The sequence below is a fragment of the Prionailurus viverrinus genome, chromosome B2 (assembly GCF_022837055.1).
Source record: "Prionailurus viverrinus isolate Anna chromosome B2, UM_Priviv_1.0, whole genome shotgun sequence".
In the NCBI taxonomy this organism is placed as follows: domain Eukaryota; kingdom Metazoa; phylum Chordata; class Mammalia; order Carnivora; family Felidae; genus Prionailurus; species Prionailurus viverrinus.
Genome location: NC_062565.1, coordinates 30,387,937 through 30,405,692, shown reverse-complemented (window position 1 = coordinate 30,405,692; position 17,756 = coordinate 30,387,937). Strand labels below are relative to the sequence as shown.

At 54.0% G+C, this 17,756-nt stretch overlaps 4 protein-coding genes across 14 annotated transcripts; 3 read left to right on the top strand and 1 right to left on the bottom strand.

The window, feature by feature from the left end:
* Positions 1-311: 311 nt before the first annotated feature.
* CLIC1 (chloride intracellular channel 1) lies at positions 312-5,731 on the top strand. Its single transcript, XM_047860237.1, has 6 exons — positions 312-566; positions 2,576-2,685; positions 2,903-3,028; positions 3,188-3,294; positions 4,145-4,326; positions 5,333-5,731. Exons 1-6 carry the CDS (start codon positions 528-530, stop codon positions 5,492-5,494), a joined length of 726 nt encoding a protein of 241 aa, XP_047716193.1. The 5' UTR covers positions 312-527; the 3' UTR covers positions 5,495-5,731.
* Positions 5,732-5,829: 98 nt separating this feature from the next.
* DDAH2 (dimethylarginine dimethylaminohydrolase 2) lies at positions 5,830-9,209 on the top strand. Of its 4 annotated transcripts, none has more exons than XM_047860233.1 (7): positions 5,830-6,273; positions 7,347-7,466; positions 7,578-7,677; positions 7,801-7,874; positions 8,037-8,156; positions 8,640-8,789; positions 8,979-9,209. In XM_047860233.1, the coding sequence occupies exons 1-7, from the start codon at positions 5,959-5,961 to the stop codon at positions 9,093-9,095; spliced, it is 996 nt and encodes a 331-aa protein (XP_047716189.1). In that variant the 5' UTR covers positions 5,830-5,958; the 3' UTR covers positions 9,096-9,209. The 4 variants fall into 4 exon arrangements, with proteins under 4 accessions (XP_047716189.1, XP_047716188.1, XP_047716190.1 ...); XM_047860232.1 differs by having other exon boundaries at positions 7,801-7,922; XM_047860234.1 differs by having other exon boundaries at positions 6,135-6,273; positions 7,104-7,466; positions 7,801-7,922.
* Positions 9,210-9,368: 159 nt separating this feature from the next.
* Positions 9,369-12,877, bottom strand: MPIG6B (megakaryocyte and platelet inhibitory receptor G6b). 6 transcript variants are annotated; one of them, XM_047860826.1, is made up of 6 exons: positions 12,761-12,877; positions 12,211-12,558; positions 11,963-12,053; positions 11,593-11,633; positions 11,376-11,455; positions 9,369-11,265 (listed from the first exon to the last, which is right to left on the bottom strand). In XM_047860826.1, exons 1-6 carry the CDS (start codon positions 12,819-12,821, stop codon positions 11,161-11,163), a joined length of 726 nt encoding a protein of 241 aa, XP_047716782.1. In that variant the 5' UTR covers positions 12,822-12,877; the 3' UTR covers positions 9,369-11,160. The 6 variants fall into 6 exon arrangements, with proteins under 6 accessions (XP_047716782.1, XP_047716783.1, XP_047716788.1 ...); XM_047860829.1 differs by having other exon boundaries at positions 11,128-11,265; positions 11,376-11,474; XM_047860827.1 differs by lacking the exon at positions 11,963-12,053 and having other exon boundaries at positions 11,593-11,712.
* On the top strand, positions 12,010-17,131 carry LY6G6C (lymphocyte antigen 6 family member G6C). 3 transcript variants are annotated; one of them, XM_047860833.1, is made up of 4 exons: positions 12,010-12,098; positions 14,301-14,415; positions 15,878-15,988; positions 16,463-17,131. In XM_047860833.1, the coding sequence occupies exons 1-4, from the start codon at positions 12,084-12,086 to the stop codon at positions 16,675-16,677; spliced, it is 456 nt and encodes a 151-aa protein (XP_047716789.1). In that variant the 5' UTR covers positions 12,010-12,083; the 3' UTR covers positions 16,678-17,131. The 3 variants fall into 3 exon arrangements, with proteins under 3 accessions (XP_047716789.1, XP_047716790.1, XP_047716791.1); XM_047860834.1 differs by having other exon boundaries at positions 12,057-12,098; positions 14,285-14,415; XM_047860835.1 differs by lacking the exon at positions 12,010-12,098 and adding an exon at positions 12,258-12,305.
* Positions 17,132-17,756: the final 625 nt, after the last annotated feature.

The following is a 17,756-nucleotide window of genomic DNA, read 5'->3' as shown; positions in this document are numbered from 1 at the left end:
CCTCATGGGCTTGACCAAGCTGCTGATGTTGTTTCTCGTGTGAGGGAGGAGTGCGAGTGTCCTCTGATTAATGCAGCAGGGAAACTGAGGCAGGAAAAAAAAATCCTGTGTTCAAAGAGACTGGCGGAGAAACGAGGAGGTTCCCAGGATTCCCTCTCTTTAACACCCCCATCCCTTATCCTCGAAGAGACCTGAGGATCTCCCCTCTGGACCTACTCCCTAGATCGTCGAGTCCCGCCCCCTCCAGTCCCCTCCCCAGGTTCAGGGCGGGGCGGGCCCGGCCCGTGAGTCAGCGGCTCCCCGATCTAGCCCGGGAGGGGATAGAGCTGGAGGAGCGGGGTGCGGGGTACGTTGGGCTGGTGGGGAGGTCGCGTCTCGTGTAAGCGGGTCTGATCCGGCTTGTGCTGCGCCGAAGGGACAGCCCTAGGTCTGGGGGTAGAGAATCCCTGCCTGTGAGACCCGCCTTCCCTGGCCCGGGCCCCTCCCAGTTCCCCAGCGCCGACCGCTTCCTGGTCCCCGTCGCAACTATGGCTGAAGAACAACCGCAGGTCGAATTGTTCGTGAAGGTAGGAACACCTTCTCCCTCCTAGGCCAGCTTCCCAATTCCTGGAAGGCAACTCTCACCTTTACCCCGCTCCAGCCTTAACTCCCCAATCTCTTCCCTCCTTGACCCCCTCCCCAACCCCACGTGCAATCTTTAGTGTGTGTGTGTGTGTGTGTGTGTGTGTGTGTGTGTGTGTGTGTTGGGGGGGTGGCTTCGGAAAGGGAAGACAATTGGGGTGTGTGTTTGTGTGGGGGGGTGGTAATGAGAATTCTATGCTCAATCCTGAAAAGTTTGTAGAAGTTTCCAGCAGCCTTAGGAGGGTTCCCAGGAGTTGAGAATATTGACGAGGCTGGGGGAAGGGTCAGATAGGAAAGACTGGGGGAGAATGGTGCAGTGGGACCCAACAGGGTTTGGAGGGTCAGAGGGAAACATCAGGACAGGTGGTCCTATGAGAAGACCAGAGTGAGGAGTGTCTTGGGGGGAGACTTGGAGAAATGTGCAAGTGTGTGTGTGTGGCAAGGTAGGTTTCAAGGGAGAGGGTGTGGTAAGGGAGGCCGAGAGGGGATCCATGGGGAAGGACTGGTAGGTGGAAGGAAGTGAGAGAGTGGAAGTGGAGTTATAGCAGCGGGGCTGGAGATGGGGTGGGTCCGGAAGGGTACCAGGGACTTGCAGAAGCCAGAAAAAAGGAGGTCGCTAGATGCGAGTTTAGCTGGGGCTCCCACAAGGATAGGTGGAGAGAGGTATCAGAAGGAGGGGGAAGCCTGGGTTAGGGCATTCATGGTTTGGGGGTTTTAGAAACAGGAGAAAAAGAGTCGCCCCAACTCTCTCCTCTCTCTGTGGGTGTGGATGAAGAGCGGTGGTCCTTTGGCCTTTGAGAATATGAAAACACAGACCGCAGACTCCACCGTTGCTGCTCTGCTCCCCTCCCCACTCCAGGGCATTCTTACCCAATCCTGGACCTCATCTCTGCACCTCCCTCTCCATCTGTGTCTCCTTGTTTTCACATTCTCCCCACCCTTCACTTTCCTGCCGCCTTTCTCTCCACTTCCCCCTCTTTGTTCGTCCTTCTTTGTGCGTCCTGCCGCTTTCCCCCTTCTTTATGCTTGGGGCTTCTCGGGAAGCCATTCCCTCTCCCTGTGCCCAGCCGTGCCTGGGCCCGCCCCCCTTAGGTGTGGTCCCCACCTCACTCATACTCGCCTCAAGGGCTATTTTTATTCCTGGGTGAGGCTGCTCTACAGAGCCCTGGGTCCTATGTGAGGACAGTTATCTGCAGCTACGGACCATGTGCTGGGAGATCCCGCAAGTAGTGTGTGGGGAAGAGGGAGGTGGCCCTCCGCTGCCCAGGCCTCAGCCTCACAGGTCCCTGCCCCCACTCCTTGCCAGGAAGGAAGCTGCTAATGCCGGAGACACTGTGAGATGAATCACCCTCAGCTTAGGGGGAGGTCCCTTGGGGGATGAGGTCACCACTTGCCAATTAGAGGGCAGCCCCCCTCTGCAAAGCCCTCTACATCTTTAGGGTGAGGCTCTGGGCCCCTTGACTCCCCTACCTGGCTGCCAGAAACAGCTTGGTGGAGACATAAAGAACCAGAACCCTGGCTTCCAAACCCTGCTGCACCTTGCCAATCTGCAGACTCTACTCCGTTCAGGAATCCAGGAATCCAGGCCTCTAACCTACCAAGTCCCTCTCTATGGATGTGAGGATTAAATAAGTGTTTGTATGTAAAGTGCTGAGAATAGCATATAGAAAACTGCATTACTGTTTAGTCTTCCCTCTCTATGGTCCAGATCCTCCAAGTTCTCCAAAACCCCATCCCTCTGCCTCATTCCCACCTGAATGTTCCCAGTGATCTGCGCTAGGTTTGCTCTACCTCCAGAGTGGAGAGCCCACTTCTTGGGGGAGCTTTAACTGGTGAGACTGAATGTTATGACGAGGCAGAAAACAGCTAGATCTGGGAGTAGTAGGTTCAGAGAATGGCCTGGAGTTGGGTGGGGTGTACCAGGCCTAACTTTGGGGTGGGGGTTGCTTTTCAGGCTGGCAGTGATGGGGCCAAGATTGGGAACTGCCCCTTCTCCCAGAGACTGTTCATGGTACTCTGGCTCAAGGGAGTCACCTTCAACGTCACCACTGTTGACACCAAGAGGTGGGCCAATTTCTGTTCCTCTAAACACCCCTGGTGCACACATATGTGCACACATATATGCACACACATACACTCACCTAATCCTAGCCCTTCATCCTGCACCTTTTCCCCCCCTCCCTCTACCCAGAGCTCCTTTTTCTTCCCACATCCCTCCATTTCCCCTTTCTGGTTCTCCCTGACCCCCTTTTCCTGTCCTGATGCCTGGCCTCTTCTCCAGGCGGACTGAGACAGTACAGAAGCTGTGCCCAGGAGGGCAGCTCCCATTCCTGCTGTATGGCACCGAAGTGCACACAGACACCAACAAGATTGAGGAGTTTCTGGAGGCCGTGCTGTGCCCTCCCAGGTATAAGGACACTTGGAAAGGAGGGAGTGGGTAACTGGGAGTCTCTAGGAAAAAGAGGTGTTGAAGAAATGGAAAATGGGAATGGTGATGGGCTAGAGCAGGGGAGCTGAGGCTCCTTCCCGGAAGATATCTTATCCTGTTTCTTCCATTGGCTTTCAGGTACCCCAAGTTGGCAGCTCTGAACCCTGAATCCAACACGGCTGGGCTGGACATATTTGCCAAATTTTCTGCTTACATCAAGAATTCCAACCCAGCACTCAATGACAGTGAGTTTCAAGGGTTGGAGGCCAGGGTCCTAGGAGTAATGGAGAAGATCTAGGGATTGGAAAACATTAGGAGCACCTGGAAATTTAGCTGTCAGGGAGATGGAGCAGATGTTGGCAAACCTTCACTGCCTCTTGCCCCAGCCACCTTACTTTTACTTAAGTCCCATATTTCTTCGTATGGCTGTGACTTTAAGCTTCTCTCATTTCTTACCTAGTCTCTCCAGCCCCACTGGGGACATTAGTTGGGTTAGCTGCTGGTCTGTTTTCTGGCAGAATAGGTTGTGCTTAAGACAGTAACTCTAGGGGCGCCTGGGTGGCGCAGTCGGTTAAGCGTCCGACTTCAGCCAGGTCACGATCTCGCGGTCCGGGAGTTCGAGCCCCGCGTCGGGCTCTGGGCTGATGGCTCAGAGCCTGGAGCCTGTTTCCAATTCTGTGTCTCCCTCTCTCTCTGCCCCTCCCCCGTTCAAGCTCTGTCTCTCTCTGTCCCAAAAATAAAAATAAAAAAAAAAAAACGTTGGAAAAAAAAAAAGACAGTAACTCTAGATCCAGACTACCTGAGTACAAACACTACTAGCTGTGTGACTTTGAGCAATTCATTTAATTTCTCTGTAAATCCATTTCCAGATCTATAAAATGAGGATAACAATACCTATTTCATGGGTTGATGTGAGAATTAGATGAGTTGTTTTGTGTAAAGTGCTTAGAATAACACATGGAAAACTACGTTCGTGTTAGGTATTATTCTCTTGAACTGGCCTCACCATTAGTATTCATTCACCCTCCACTCCCTAGGTCCTCCCGGACTATGTTGATCTTTTGATGTTCTTACCAATTCCCCTTTCTTGCACAGATCTGGAGAAGGGGCTCCTGAAAGCCCTGAAAGTTTTAGACAATTACTTGACATCCCCTCTCCCCGAAGAAGTGGATGAAACCAGTGCTGAGGATGAGGGTATCTCTCAGAGGAAGTTTCTGGATGGGAATGAGCTCACTCTGGCTGACTGCAACCTGTTGCCAAAGCTCCACATAGTGCAGGTGGGTGGTCATTGTAGGAGTAGAAGGTGGCCACTGGATGGCTCTTTAAGAAGCTCCCACACAGGTTTCCCATGACAACCACTCCTAAGGTGGTTTCTTTCTTGGGATGGTTTCTGTGGATTGCTACCAATAGCAGATACTACCCCATTCCTTCTCGGCAGCCATTGCTGCAGACCAGGGCTTGAGAGAATTACATTCTGTGACATAGGCTGTGGGTGCAGCAGATTGGCTGAGAGTAACATATCCCAGTATTGCTATCAAGAGTGTTCTTCCTATCTCTGTCACTGCCAAATCCCCAGATAAGACAAAGCAGGCTTTTCCTAAAATCAGAGCTTTAACTCTTTTTATAGCATCAGTCTCCACTTCCTCTTGTGATGAAAGATGAAAACTGCCGGTTCCCATGTTTTTGTCTTAGCCTCAAAGCTATGGTTTAGTTTGTGAAACATGGGCCTAATGTCAGTCTGCTACAGACCTCTGTATTGAAAACTGTGTACTGGACGCTGAAAGACACAAAGATGTACAATGATTGGTTCTTGCTCTCAAAGGATTTGAAATCTAGCTGGGAAGATAAAACATTCACATGAAAGTGAATTAATAATACATGATAAAAGCCAAATGAAAAATAGGGACAAAAGTTATTGTGGAAATTCAAGAGGAGAATTTTATGATTTGTGAATTATATCTCAATATAATCAAGGAGAGAAGTGGCACCATGGAATGGGGTGGTCTGAAAAGGAACAGGTTATAAATGACCAGGATTTCAGTAAATGGAGAGGAAGGGTGAAGACAGTAGGAGAAAGCGAGGAGTTAGAAAGCCCATTGGAGAAAATGATTCATATGGGAGATAAGAATTACAGGAAGAGAAGCCAGATAGTAGAGGTTCTTGAATGCCTGGACAGGAAGGCTAGATTTTATCATGTAAGCCTTGGGAGAAGGGAAAGACCAAGAGCCATTGTGGCTTCCCCTGAGGCTAACATGTTGGTTCCTCTCCTCTCTGCACCCCCAGGTGGTATGTAAGAAGTACAGGGGATTCTCCATCCCAGAGGTGTTCCGCGGAGTGCATCGATACTTGCGCAATGCCTATGCTCGGGAAGAGTTTGCCTCCACCTGTCCAGATGATGAGGAGATCGAGCTGGCTTACGAGCAAGTGGCCAAGGCCCTCAAATAAGCCCCTCCTGGGGCTCTGTGCCCCCCCCCTCTATTTTCTCCACAAAGGCACCAGGTGGTTTCCACGTGGCTACCCAATGGACACACTCCAAAATGGCCAGTGGGCAGAGAATCCTGGAGCACTTGTGTAGGGCTGACTGGGGGGCTGAGGGGAAAGATGGGGAATCTAGGTAAGATTTTTATTGTGTGGGGGTGTGGGTAGGACAATGTATTTCAGTAATAAAATACAGAATGAAAATGTAGTGTCGTTTTGCACAAAGGGGGCTGCAGTGTGGGTAACACAGAATGAAAGGTGGGTCAGTGACCTTGAGCTCAGGGCAGAAGCCAGGAATTTAGAAGAGGGGTATTTGTGGTCAGGCTTCCATTTTTCGTGCCGGTCCACCATAACGCTGTCTTGCGGTCCATGTCGCATTTGCTGCCCAGCCGACAGGGCCCTCCATATCTGGGTGGGCCTGGGCAGCACTCATGGGGCGGGGCCGAGTTCGGGGAAGGGGAGCGCAGTCCCTGTGGAGCGGGCGTGGCGTAGCAGGGCGGAATGGGCGTGGCCTCGAGGAGCCCCGCCCCGTCCCGCTTAGACAATGCCCCGGAGCCGCCAGACAGTCGCGCCCCCGCCCCACCGTAGTTCTTGAGCTCGCCTTACCCAGGGACCCCTCAAAAGCCAAGAGCTCCAGCCCCCGAGGCTTGAAGACTAGGACTCCCTTCTCCAACCAACTCTGTCCTCAGGGGGGTGGGGCCCCAGCCAAGAACACAAGAGCGCTGGAGTCTGGGTGGCCGCTAGAGGTAAGTCTAGGGGTTGGAGATGTCCCCCGGACCGTGTGCGGGCCAGAGTTTGAGGTTGCCGGGCCCGTGCCCGATACCCGACAGAGTGCAGGAGGCCGAAATTTGGGTGCGGAGCTGGGCTGGGTAGACTTAGGGGGAGATGGACGGGGAGACGGTCCTGGAGCCGGGAGTGGTGCCCGCTCCCTGGGACCACGCCCCCGGTTTCCCCGCCCCTTGGATTTCGTTTTAGACCTCTCCCAGTCCTCCGGGACTCGGTCTGGTTTCTACTGGGTCGTGCTAGGGGTAGCAGGACCGGCAGGGGTGGAGAGAAGATATTTAACTCCTTAGGCTCTAATTCCTCCCTCGTTGCCCCTCTCTCCCTTTCTTGTTGGGCATTCAGAACTTCCATCTCCCAGGCCCTATCTCCCCAGCTGTCTCCTCCTGTCCCATAACCCCTTTGGGTCCCTTGCCTCACTTCGGGTCCCTATGGCAGTGAGCAGCTGAGGGTTAAGGGGGCGGGACCGTTGCATTTTTAGGGAGTGAGCGCATCCTAGCGGCTGCCAAGAGGGGCGCCTAGCAGGGACCTCGCGAAGCCCCCGAACAGGGGCAACAGGTGTTTTAGAGATTAGGGGTCCCGGTCTTGTTCCTCGGACTCCCTCCAAAGAAGCAGACCCCGAAGGGTGCGGGGTGGAATGGAGTTGGCGGGAGGGGAACGTCTGGAGGGGGTGGGGCGAAGTGGGAGGGGCGCCCGGAGATGGCAGAAGGAAGACCCGGGCGCTCTTAACCACCCCCTACGCCCTTCTGTGCATGTCTCTTTCTTTGCCCTCCTCCCTTTCTGTCTCTTCTCCCAGACAGGTGAAGTAAAAAGAGAAAACTAAGAAATCAGCGCGGCCGGAGGGGGAGACTGTGTGGATGGGATGGGGACGCCAGGGGAGGGGCTGGGCCGCTGCTCCCATGCCCTGATCCGGGGGGTCCCAGAGAGCCTGGCTTCGGGGGAGGGTGCGGGAGCTGGCCTCCCGGCTCTGGACCTGGCTAAAGCCCAGAGGGAGCACGGGGTACTGGGGGGTAAACTGAGGCAGCGATTGGGGCTGCAGCTGCTAGAACTGCCTCCTGAAGAGTCGCTGCCGCTGGGACCGCTTCTCGGTGACACAGCCGTGATCCAAGGGGACACGGCCCTAATCACGCGGCCCTGGAGCCCCGCCCGCAGGCCGGAGGTGAGCGCCAGGGTGCGGGTGGGTAAGAGGAGAGGGGTAGCTGGCCGTACGGGGTTTTAAGAATTGCAGGTGGGAATGTCTCTGCCCCGCGCCCTCTTTTCCTGCCCTAAGGTCGATGGAGTCCGCAAAGCCCTTCAGGACCTTGGGCTCCGGATCGTGGAGATGGGAGATGAGAACGCGACGCTGGATGGCACTGATGTTCTCTTTACCGGTGAGGCTGAGGTGCCTGCATTCCTGGGCTTTGCACTGGGAAGCAGAGTTGAGAGTGGGCCATGTCGGGCCTTGTTTCCAACTCACTCTCGCTCTTAAACCCCCGCGGCCTCCCTGGGCTCAGGCCGGGAGTTTTTCGTAGGCCTCTCCAAGTGGACCAATCACCGAGGAGCTGAGATCGTGGCAGACACGTTTCGGGTGAGGAGCAGGACCAGCTTCGTGCTGGGGGAGCCAGGAGCTGATGCGGTAGGAAGGGCGCGGGGTAGGGCGCGGCGTAGGGAGGAGCCAAAAGCAGCTTGTGTTTTAGGGAATCCTCTCACTCCTCCCACTTCCCTGAATTCTTTCCCTTGTTGCCCCTAGGACTTCGCTGTCTCCACAGTGCCAGTCTCCAGCCCCTCCCACCTGCGCGGCCTCTGCGGCATGGGGGGACCCCGCACTGTGGTAGCGGGTAGCAGCGAAGCCGCCCAAAAGGCTGTCAGGGTGAGAGGCGGGGCAGGGGTAGGGCAGGTTGGGGTTAGGCCACAAAAGTGGGTGTGGCTCCCGGCCCTAGAGGCTGAAAGCAGGGAGGTTCAGAGAATTAACTCCAAACCCTGCCCTCATGGGGCGGACTATCTAGTGTGAAAACCTGTGAGAAAGCAAGTTGTTATACTAGCAGCACAAGGACAGGGAACACAGCAGATTCACATCATCTTCCCGAGTTTCAAGTAACTCCCAAAAGATGGCAACTAAGTTATGACTTGAAGGATGCATGAAATTGACTGGGAGGGGCTGGAGAGGGGGAGAAGAGGGTTGGAGGTAGAAAGAAGTGCATGTGAGTATGAGGTGGAACAGAGGTAACTAAATCACTTAGAACACTGCCTGACACATACTAAGGGCTAAGTGCTTGCTAGCATTATTATACAGCAAATGTAACTGTGTCCTCAGCCCTCTGAGCTTCAGCACTTCCTCTTTCCTCTCCCTCAGGCGATGGCAGTGTTGACGGACCACCCCTATGCGTCCCTGACGCTCCCAGATGACGCAGCTGCTGACTGTCTCTTTCTGCGTCCTGGGTTGCCTGGTGTGCCCCCTTTTCTCCTGCACCGTGGAGGCGGGGACCTGCCTAATAGCCAGGAGGTGAGGGAAGGCAGCAGCTCCACCACTGCCACCAACCAGAGAAAGGGGTCTCAGGCCTTCTTAGTGGGAGGAAGAAGGGGTACCGTCTCTGGAAGCATGGGTGGTGCCACCCTGAGCTGGTTAGAAGAAGGGCCTGGCTGTGGCCTCAGGATCTTACTCCCCTCTCCTCACTTTATATCCTCCCTGCAGGCACTGCAGAAGCTCTCTGATGTCACGCTGGTACCTGTGTCCTGCTCAGAACTGGAGAAGGCAGGCGCTGGGCTCAGCTCCCTCTGCCTGGTGCTCAGCACACGCCCCCACAGCTGAGGGCCTGGCCTTGGGGTCCTGGCTGGCCAGGGGTAGGGCAGCATAGGGATTAGAAGGGGAAGGAGGCTTAGATAGAGGACAGTGAATAGGTAGTAGTGGGGAGAGGGCCCCAAGATGGGGGGTGGGGGGGAGGGCTTAGTGTGGGAAAAAGGATAGAGTCCACTGGGTGAGTCATCTTCCTCAGAGATAATAAACAGAACCGACCTTTTAGACTGGGTTGTGGCTTGTGTCTTATTGGGGCAGAGGGGTAGGGGCAGGGCTGAAATCTGGGGTTAGTGCTGGGAAGGAGGCCTCCTTCATTCATCAAACCCTCATTAGGCACTTACTGACTCATTGCCCAGCCCTATCATAGGTGTTTGGGCACAAGATGGACAGGATAGAATTTCTATTGTGGGCAGCACATATGAGGGAGAGAAGAAAGAGTATGGGTGGATCACTCAATTTATCCAAATGTCAGATGATTCAGAAACTGGTAGATTACCAACCCACTCCTAGATGATAGAGAGGAAGAAGTGACACTTCCACGGACATTCATTTTCATTCACTCATTTACTGAGGCTTAGCAGTAAAATTAAAAAGGGTCAGTCTCCTGATCAGGGAACTCACAGTATATGAAATTGAAATACAGGTTGTGATGGAACAATTCACAGGATGTTGTTGCTATGAGATAAATAAGGAGACTGCCTAAGGCATCAAGATGTACGCAGAGGTAGGCAAAGAGGGTCAGGAATGGCTTCCCAGGAAAGGCTACATTTCAACTGAGGATAAAGAAGAATTAGCCAGGAAGGTGGTGGGGAGGAGGAGGAAGAGTGATCCAGGAAAAAGGACTTGCATTGCGCAAAGGCATATTTGGAGGCTGGGGAGAATCTCTCCAAGGCTGGCATGTTATGTGCATGTGGAGTGACAGGGACAAGCCTGGAGAGTAGGCAGAGTGCTGCAGCACCTTGTACCCAAAGCTAAGGCCCATGGCTCCAGAGCTGAAGGTTATGGAAAGAAATACTGCAGTTCTGGAATATAGGCCATGAGGAGTAGGTTACCATTTGGGGAGGACCCCTCTGGCTTGAGGGAGGAAGACACAGGCAAGAGGATGAGGTGGGGCTATGGGTGACCAGGGAAGAAATGAGAGTACATTCGGGTGGTAGTCCTGGGCGTGAAGAAGGGTAGGATTTCACAGTGACATTAAAATAGGACTTGGTTCATTGTGTGGGAGTGAGCGGAAGAAGGTCTGCATGACTCCCAGTTTCTGGCTTAGGCAACTGGGTTGATCAACAGAGAATGCAGAGAAGTATTAAGTGACAATGAGTTGGGTTTTGGATATGCTGTGTGCAAAATGCCTACGGCCAACCAGACAGAGATGTCTCAGGGATAGTTGGGAGATCCCATTCCCAGAAATGTGAGCTGGAGAGAGTTCTGAGTTGTTTGCAGAGGTGAGGGCTGAGAACTGGCTGCGGATGGCAGATTCCCAAAGAGAGGGAAGTCCGATAAAGAAAGGACAAACCTAGAATGGTGGGGAATACCATGATGGTAGGGAGCAAGGAAAAAGAGTCCAAAAGGAAGACACCAGCATTAAAGAAAAACAGAGCTTAAAGAAGGGCGTGATCAAAGACCAAACCAGATGAATGCTAAAAAATCTACTGGGTGTGGCCATCAGGACCTCACTGGCAACCTCATGGAGAGCAGATGAGCAGTGGGGGTGGAGTAAAGGAGAAGAAAATATGGGTGTAGGCCCCTGGTTCAAAGAGCTGGACTGTGGAGGGAAAGGAAGAGTAGGACAACTATCTACGGAGTTGTTGATGTCTTAAGATAGGGAGACAGGGCTTGATCAGGTTTAGAAAGAGCACCAGTGGTGAAGGAGACAAGAAAGTTATGAGATGGGATAGCTGAAGGAGCAAGATCAGTGGCAGAGATAGCCTGGAACCCAGGGCTCCTGATTCTCAGGCTAGTGCTCTATTCTGTCCCATGGTGGATTCCTTTTCCAAGTGAGGAGCCAAGGAGGGGCCGAAAGTTGTGGAGAGCTGAGAAGCCCCAGCTTGCGAGGTTCGAGGTTTGGAATAAGGACTTCCCTTCAAACTACAACCGCATAGATGGTGGAGGCATCAGCAGGGACCACTGGGGTTAACCGGAGGGGCCTTCTGAGGGCCAGATGATCCAGGTCTGCATAGAGCAGGCTCTGAAAGGTGGGCAGGAAAGCAGAAGGGTCTCAGAGATCTGACTCCCTGGGGGACACAGGCTTTTCCTCAGGGATTCTGGCCAGCCCTCTTCCAATCCCCAGGCCCTTACCGGCTCCTGGTCCAGGTCCCCTGTGATCTTAGGCTCCTCCTCCTTTGCTGGCCTCTGGGTCTCGACTTTCACCAGTGGATCTATATGGGGGGGACAGAGCTGAAGAATTGAGAGAAAGTGACCAACTTGTCTGCTCCCAGGAAGGGCTCAGACTCAGGAGTTGAGAGATGGGAAGTGCGGGAGCAGTAGAAAGAAAATGAGGTGGAATTAGTCTCACCAAATCTGGGGAGTGGTTGAGGCGGGGGCGGGGGTGATCGCCTGTAACGGATGTGTAGGAGTCTTTGAGGGCCATCAGTTTTGTCTCTCGTTCTCCTCGGGACCAACAGCAACCCAGCAACTCGGAAGGGTCAGACCCACAAACAATTTGGGCTCCACTCCCACCGATAATTCCGCCCATGCTCTGATCCTCCTCCAGCTCTAGCTTCACCTTCCAAGCCAGGGCTCCACACACCAGTCTGTGGCCTCGGCCCAAGTTGTGACCTCCCCCATTTTTCTCTAAACCACATGCCCCAGCTCTAGATCTAGCTAAAGTCTGCGAAGGTTCTAGTCCTGCCCTTCCCGCCTCAAGCCCCTCCCATTGTGCTCACCTGCGCCACCACCAGACCACGCCCAACGCCCCGAGTCCCAGCACTAGTCCAGCGCCCAGCAGTGGGATCAGGAGCTGGGGATACATGGACCCTGGGGAAACGGAGGAGGGGATGGCGGTGGATGCCGAGGTCAGGGGTGCGAGAACAGAGAACTAGCTCTCCAGGTCAAGAACGTCCAGCCAAGGCCTCTCTCCCTCCCCAGGGTCTGTGTTCGAGTTAAGCCCCCGTGCGCAAAGACCTGGACCTACCGTGGGCAGGCCCCGGTGCCCTGCAGTCAGCCCCGTCCCCTAGCACATGCAGCACAGTACGGCTCTCCTCCTCGCGGCGGCCCCTGCAGAAAAAGGTGCCTGAGTCCCCCGCGCTCAGGAGCAGCTCCAGCCGCCGGATACTAGGGTCCAGGGCACGTAGGCGACCAGCAAAGGGCTGGACGGGAGACACAGTGGGGGTCCCGCTGGATGAGGCCCACAGGATTGGGCGGCGTCCTTTGGACAGGCCCCTGCAGGCCGGGAAGCTAGGCGCCCAGGCCCAGCGGATGGGATGCGAGACCCCTACGCAGGAGAAATTCACCCGGTCTCCAGGGCGGCCGTCCAGTGAAGCTGGGTTTGGAGGGAGCAGTGGTTAGGGCAAGTCCACAGTTAGAGACGAATCCCACTCCCGTCTCCTCTCTCTCCCCTCTCCTCTGCTCTCCTGCGCTCCTCATCTTTCCACACACACCACCTCCCCTCCCCCACCCCCGCGCCGCCCCCTGCCTCGGTCTTTCCTGGCACCTATCCCAACTTTCCTGGGGGCATGGCTTACCCCCGGGGTCTCCCTGGGCCCTCGCCAACAGCACCGGCAGCAGTTGCAGAACGAGGGCCATGACTGGGATGTGGTGGGGAGAGGAGGGAGTGGATCAGCAGAGGAAACCGGAGGGAAACCAAGGGGTTGGGGGGGGGGGGGTGGTGCGGGTCTGGGCGCTCCGATAAAAGGAGGGCGGGGCTACCAGCTGCCGGGATCCATCTGGGAGCCCTTCACAGCTCTCAAACAATACTCGGTTAAAAGTGGTGCTCGAGCTGGTGACAGAACACTTTCTCAAAACTTTAACTCCTACAGCTAGCAGGGGCCCAGAGCGTCCGGGCTGGCTGGCTGAGTTCAAATCCTGACTTCACGTGCGGGCAAGTCGCTTAATTTCTCTGGGCCTGTTCGCTCATCTGTAAAACAGGGATAAAAGCACCTACCTCATAGAGGATTGAGAAAGAAAAAGAGTAATACATGTAAAACACCTAGCACAATGGCTGACACATAGGAGCACTAAGTGCTCACCATTATTATTATTATTATTATTATTATTATTTCTATTCTTATTTTAGCTTCTACTTCACCTCTGTGCCCACGCTGTCCCTCCCAGCCAGTGGTGCCCCACCCAGACTGGCAGGTTTTGATTTGAGAGACACTTTGGAGCAGGTGCACATGCCCCACACCCTGGACTTCATTGGCCTTCACTGAACTAGAACAACCCAGGCCAGACCAAGCCCTAGTTTAGCCAGGGCAAGTTCTGAGAACCTTCTAAGGGCCTGAGGCAGCGCCTCCCTAGCAGGCAGCCCCAGCCTATGCCTCTGTTCTTGTGACATCATGGAAGCCCCTGGTGACATCACAAACCCTTCATCCTTTGTCCTGTGGCTAAGCAGGGATTGGGAAGATCAAGTCAGGGCTGAATCAAGATTAAGTTGGCCTCTTCCATCCTTAATTTCTTTTTTCTTTTTTCTTTTAGAGAGAGAGCACACAAGCAGGGGAGAGGGGCAGAGGGAGAGAGAATTTTAGGCAGGCTCCATGCTCAGCAGTGGAGCCCAATGTGGGGCTCAGTCCCACAGACCCTGAGATCATGACCTGAAATCAAGAGTCAGATGCTCACCTGACTGAGCCACCCAGGAGCCTCTCCATCCTCAGTTTCTGCTCACCTGCCCCTACCAGTTCCCCCCAGGGACCCAAATTTGGCGGTTAATGTAGGCCACATCCCATTGTCCATTTCCCAGGAAGCAGCAGGCACTGCCACCACAGCTACTGTACTATCACAGGGGCCTTTGGCGATGCCTCTTCAGAGGACTGGGCAGGCAGGGCTGTCAGCTGGGAACCAGGAGGGGTGTCTTGACCTGAAATCAAGAACCAAAATGGAGTTGGCCACTAGTTCACCTATCCTCTGCTACCTCTCTATCCCATCCCCACTCCTTCACCCAGTTCTGCTTAGTACCTCCCCATCCCTGGTCAGCTGTGTGTAAATAGAGAAGGAGGGGCCACCAGAGGCAGGGAAGGGAGGGGACCATTAGGATTATAAATTCCAAAAAGGCCACTCAACTCCCAGAGCCGGATCCCTGAAAATCTACTGTCAGCTGCTGTACTTGCTACCATTCTCAGGATCCTCATCATGAAAGGTCTTCTGCTGCTCACCCTGTCTGCTCTGCTCTGCTGGGTCTCAGGTGAGCATCTAGGGGCCCCAAGGACTTCTACAGCTTGCCCCACTCACCGCCCTCCATTGCCCACTGCTCAGGATCCCAAGTGCCCCAACTGGTGGCTCAGTTCTCCTGTGCCTCCAGAACCAGGCTTCCCCATCACAGGGTCTTTGCTCCATTTCTCAAGGATTCCTGGCTCCTTCACACTTCTCCCCACCTCCAAGACCTGCCAGGGCTCCAGGTCCCCTCTCCCCTACTCCACTACCAAACTCTCTGGCACCCAGCTTACTGCTTTCTCCTCTTACCATCTGCACTCTTATAAGAGTCCTCCCAGAAACCTAGGCATCCAGTCTGGGACTTCCCACCCTCCCCATCTACTCCATCAGATTTTGTTCTCAGTCATTCTGAGAGGCAGTGGCCTTTTCTAGTGCACCCTTGGGCTTCCCTGGGGAGCATACCCCCAGGGATACAAACCTTCTGGAGGGTCCCAGGGATCTCTTAGAATCTCCTGGGAAACTGGGGAGATATTCCAGCCTCCTAGGGAGGGAATGCCAAGGCTGCTCACGCCCAGGGTGAAATGGATTTGTTGCACAGAGGTGCAGTCACCAGACCCCTCTACTCTTGGACTGAACCCCTCCTTCGCCACACTTGGCTCACCCAAACCTGCAATTAGCTGAGGTGGGAACTTGGAGGATGACACTTTCTGCTTCCATTCTCTCCCTTTTGGTAAGGTGCTCAGGTGGAATCTGATGATCTGGTTCCCAGATATTTTTCTTTTCTTCCTCAAAGCCGCCAGGATGACAGGATCCCACACTTACGGCGGTCCCAGGTGGTGAGAGTAAATTGCTAAAGCTGACCACAGGGGCACCTGGGTGGCTCAGTCAGTTAAGAGTCCAACTCTTGGTTTGGCTCAGGTCATGATCTCACCGTGAGTTCGAGCCCCGCATTTGGCTCTACGCTGACAGCGCAGCCTCTCTCAAAAATAAATGAGCTTAAAAAAAACAAAAATAAAAATTTAAAAAAAAGCTGGCCTTAGGTGGCTTTCTTGCCAGCCTCAAGTTACAAGCCATTTATGCAAGTGCTGCAACCATCATTCTTATTTGTAATATTTCTTCCAATTTCAAGTCTCCATCTGTGACGTCTTCTGAATTCCTTTATCTTTTCCCCCACCTCCTCCATTCCTTGCCCACGGTATTCTCACATTCCATTTATCCCCAGCCCTGTGTTTTTGTTGGTAGCTCTACCCCTCTTGACTCATCCCCCATGGGGTGGGGTGAAGGACAGTGTTTAGTGTGTGGGCATTCACAGAGCAGTGCTCCACCCTCCCCTACCTCCACTGTTGCTGCTTTACTCACCTCCTCTGTCACTACCAAACCAAACAGGTTAGAACACCTACTTGATTGGCTCTTCTCCACCCTACCCCACAGCTCTGCTGGTCCCCAGGTGAGTCAGACACCCCATCACCTCAGCCTGACTTGTGTCTTCCCAGCTGACATTCGCTGTCACTCCTGCTACAAGGTCCCTGTGCTGGGCTGTGTGGACCGGCAGTCCTGCCGCCTAGAACCAGGACAACAGTGCCTGACAACAAATGTGTACCTCGGTAACATCCCCCTCTTTAGTGGGGAGAGGGGACCGGTGGGAGACTCTATTGGTGAGGGCTGAGGCCCAACTGTAGCTCAGACTGAGGTGGAACAGACAATCACAGAAATGATGATATTTGGCCAAGGGTTCTTAGGTACCAGGTACCATTCTCTGACTTTACATGGATTGTTTGAGTTCATGTTCAAGAATCCTATGATGTGGGTGCTCTCATTACACTGAGGAGACAGCCTCAGAAAGAGACACTGACAAGTCCAAGGCCTCACAGCTAACAAGTGATAGGACCAAGACTGGGGTGAGGGGGTGGGGGAAGGAAGTGAAGGAGGACAGTCAGACTTACTGAGAAGAGATAAAGAGGGGAGGGCCAGGGGCAGAGTAGGGAAGGAAGCCTGGGTGGGTGCATGGGGAGGGGAGGTGGGCACAGGCATGCCAGGTGCCCATCCTAGCTGACCCCACTGTCCACTCCTACCCTCAGGTAAGATGTGGGTTTTCTCCAACCTTCGATGTGGCACACCCGAAGAGCCTTGTCGGGAGACCTTCAACCAAACCAACCACAAGCTGGGTCTGACCTATAACACTACCTGCTGCAGCAAGGACAACTGTAACAGCCCAGCCCCTCGGCCCACCCCGGCCCTGGCCCTTGTCCTCCTGACCTCTTTGGCTGGCCTTGGCCTCTGGCTGCTGCACTGAGACTCACTCCATAGCTGCCCCTCCTCCCACTTGCCTTAACTTGAGCTGAGCCCTGTGTCTCTGTGTCCCCCGGCTCCCTACAATGGCCTCTCCTTAGCTCCCTTTGCTCAGAAAAACATTTCTCCAGACTCTTCACATTTCTTTAATTAGACAATGGTCTCTCTACCCATCCTGCCACTTTACATCCTCCACTCTGCTTCTCCTGAGTCCCTGCCCATGTCCCTCTAGACCATTCCAAATCTTCCCCAATAGAGCTCCTCACTCTATTTTTCCTCCTGCACTCTACCGTGCCCTACTCTGGGAGCGATGGGGACCTGGGCCTGAAATTGTCTTCTGTCCTGTCCCCAGCGAAGGCTCCTAGGAAGGACCTGATGACCTCACTGTCTGGGGTTGATTCCCCAAACCCTGGCCCCCATACATACCCCATTCCCATGATCACCTCTTTCCATTTTGAGTAATAAATGTCTATGTCTGATAAATTGTGTGTTTATTGTCAACAGACCTCTTGTCAGAGGCCCCCTCTCGGGAAATGATGTTTTCAGCTCCCTCCCTCCCCCAAGAATCCTTCAGGGGTTTCCCTGAGAGGCTGGGCTGGGGCAAATAGAGAAATGGGTTTGTCAGGCCTCTATCCTTCCTTCCTGTGCCTGAGGTTGGCACACAGGTCTCAGTGTTTGGAGCGACAATTCTTATCCCAAATTTAGGCCACACCTCTGGTGTACTGCCTGCCAAGAAGGAGGTGCAGCCTGGCTTCAGGGCTCACCAAAAAGGGTAGGAGAGTTGCATGGGGATGGAATCCAGGACCCTCTTAACAGGCCTCAGTCCCTCAGGTTAGAGTCAAGGGCCTCACTTGGCCAGGCTACTAAGCAGGGCACCAAGCAACCCTCCTAGCATGGTGCTTACGTTTCCTTTCTCAATCCTATAGAGTCACGTTGGGAAGCAAGTGGCAAATGGGAGAAAGGGGAACAAACCCAAACAGTTTCTTTGATTTCTGATGACCCCCACTTAGCCCAGAGACCAGTCCCCTCATGCCCTCATGGTCCTCGCTGCCGGGGAAGACTCTCCCTAGCAATAAGACCAGA

What these genes read in the sequence shown, in the direction of transcription:
- CLIC1 (XM_047860237.1), top strand. Translation starts at nt 528, where the DNA reads ATGGCTGAAGAACAACCGCAGGTCGAATTGTTCGTGAAG. An exon ending in GCCGTGCTGTGCCCTCCCAG is followed by an intron (nt 3,029 to 3,187) that starts GTATAAGGACAC and finishes ATTGGCTTTCAG; the next exon opens with GTACCCCAAGTTGGCAGCTC. An exon ending in CAACCCAGCACTCAATGACA is followed by an intron (nt 3,295 to 4,144) that starts GTGAGTTTCAAG and finishes TTTCTTGCACAG; the next exon opens with ATCTGGAGAAGGGGCTCCTG.
- DDAH2 (XM_047860232.1), top strand. Translation starts at nt 5,959, where the DNA reads ATGGGGCGGGGCCGAGTTCGGGGAAGGGGAGCGCAGTCCCTGTGGAGC. An exon ending in CACTGATGTTCTCTTTACCG is followed by an intron (nt 7,678 to 7,800) that starts GTGAGGCTGAGG and finishes CCCTGGGCTCAG; the next exon opens with GCCGGGAGTTTTTCGTAGGC. An exon ending in ACCTGCCTAATAGCCAGGAG is followed by an intron (nt 8,790 to 8,978) that starts GTGAGGGAAGGC and finishes TCCTCCCTGCAG; the next exon opens with GCACTGCAGAAGCTCTCTGA.
- LY6G6C (XM_047860833.1), top strand. An exon ending in TCTGCTCTGCTGGGTCTCAG is followed by an intron (nt 14,416 to 15,877) that starts GTGAGCATCTAG and finishes GTGTCTTCCCAG; the next exon opens with CTGACATTCGCTGTCACTCC. An exon ending in GACAACAAATGTGTACCTCG is followed by an intron (nt 15,989 to 16,462) that starts GTAACATCCCCC and finishes TCCTACCCTCAG; the next exon opens with GTAAGATGTGGGTTTTCTCC.
- MPIG6B (XM_047860826.1), bottom strand. Translation starts at nt 12,821, where the DNA reads ATGGCCCTCGTTCTGCAACTGCTGCCGGTGCTGTTGGCGAGGGCCCAG. An exon ending in GGCCCAGGGAGACCCCGGGG is followed by an intron (nt 12,559 to 12,760) that starts GTAAGCCATGCC and finishes CTCCAAACCCAG; the next exon opens with CTTCACTGGACGGCCGCCCT. An exon ending in GTGGTCTGGTGGTGGCGCAG is followed by an intron (nt 11,634 to 11,962) that starts GTGAGCACAATG and finishes CATCCGTTACAG; the next exon opens with GCGATCACCCCCGCCCCCGC.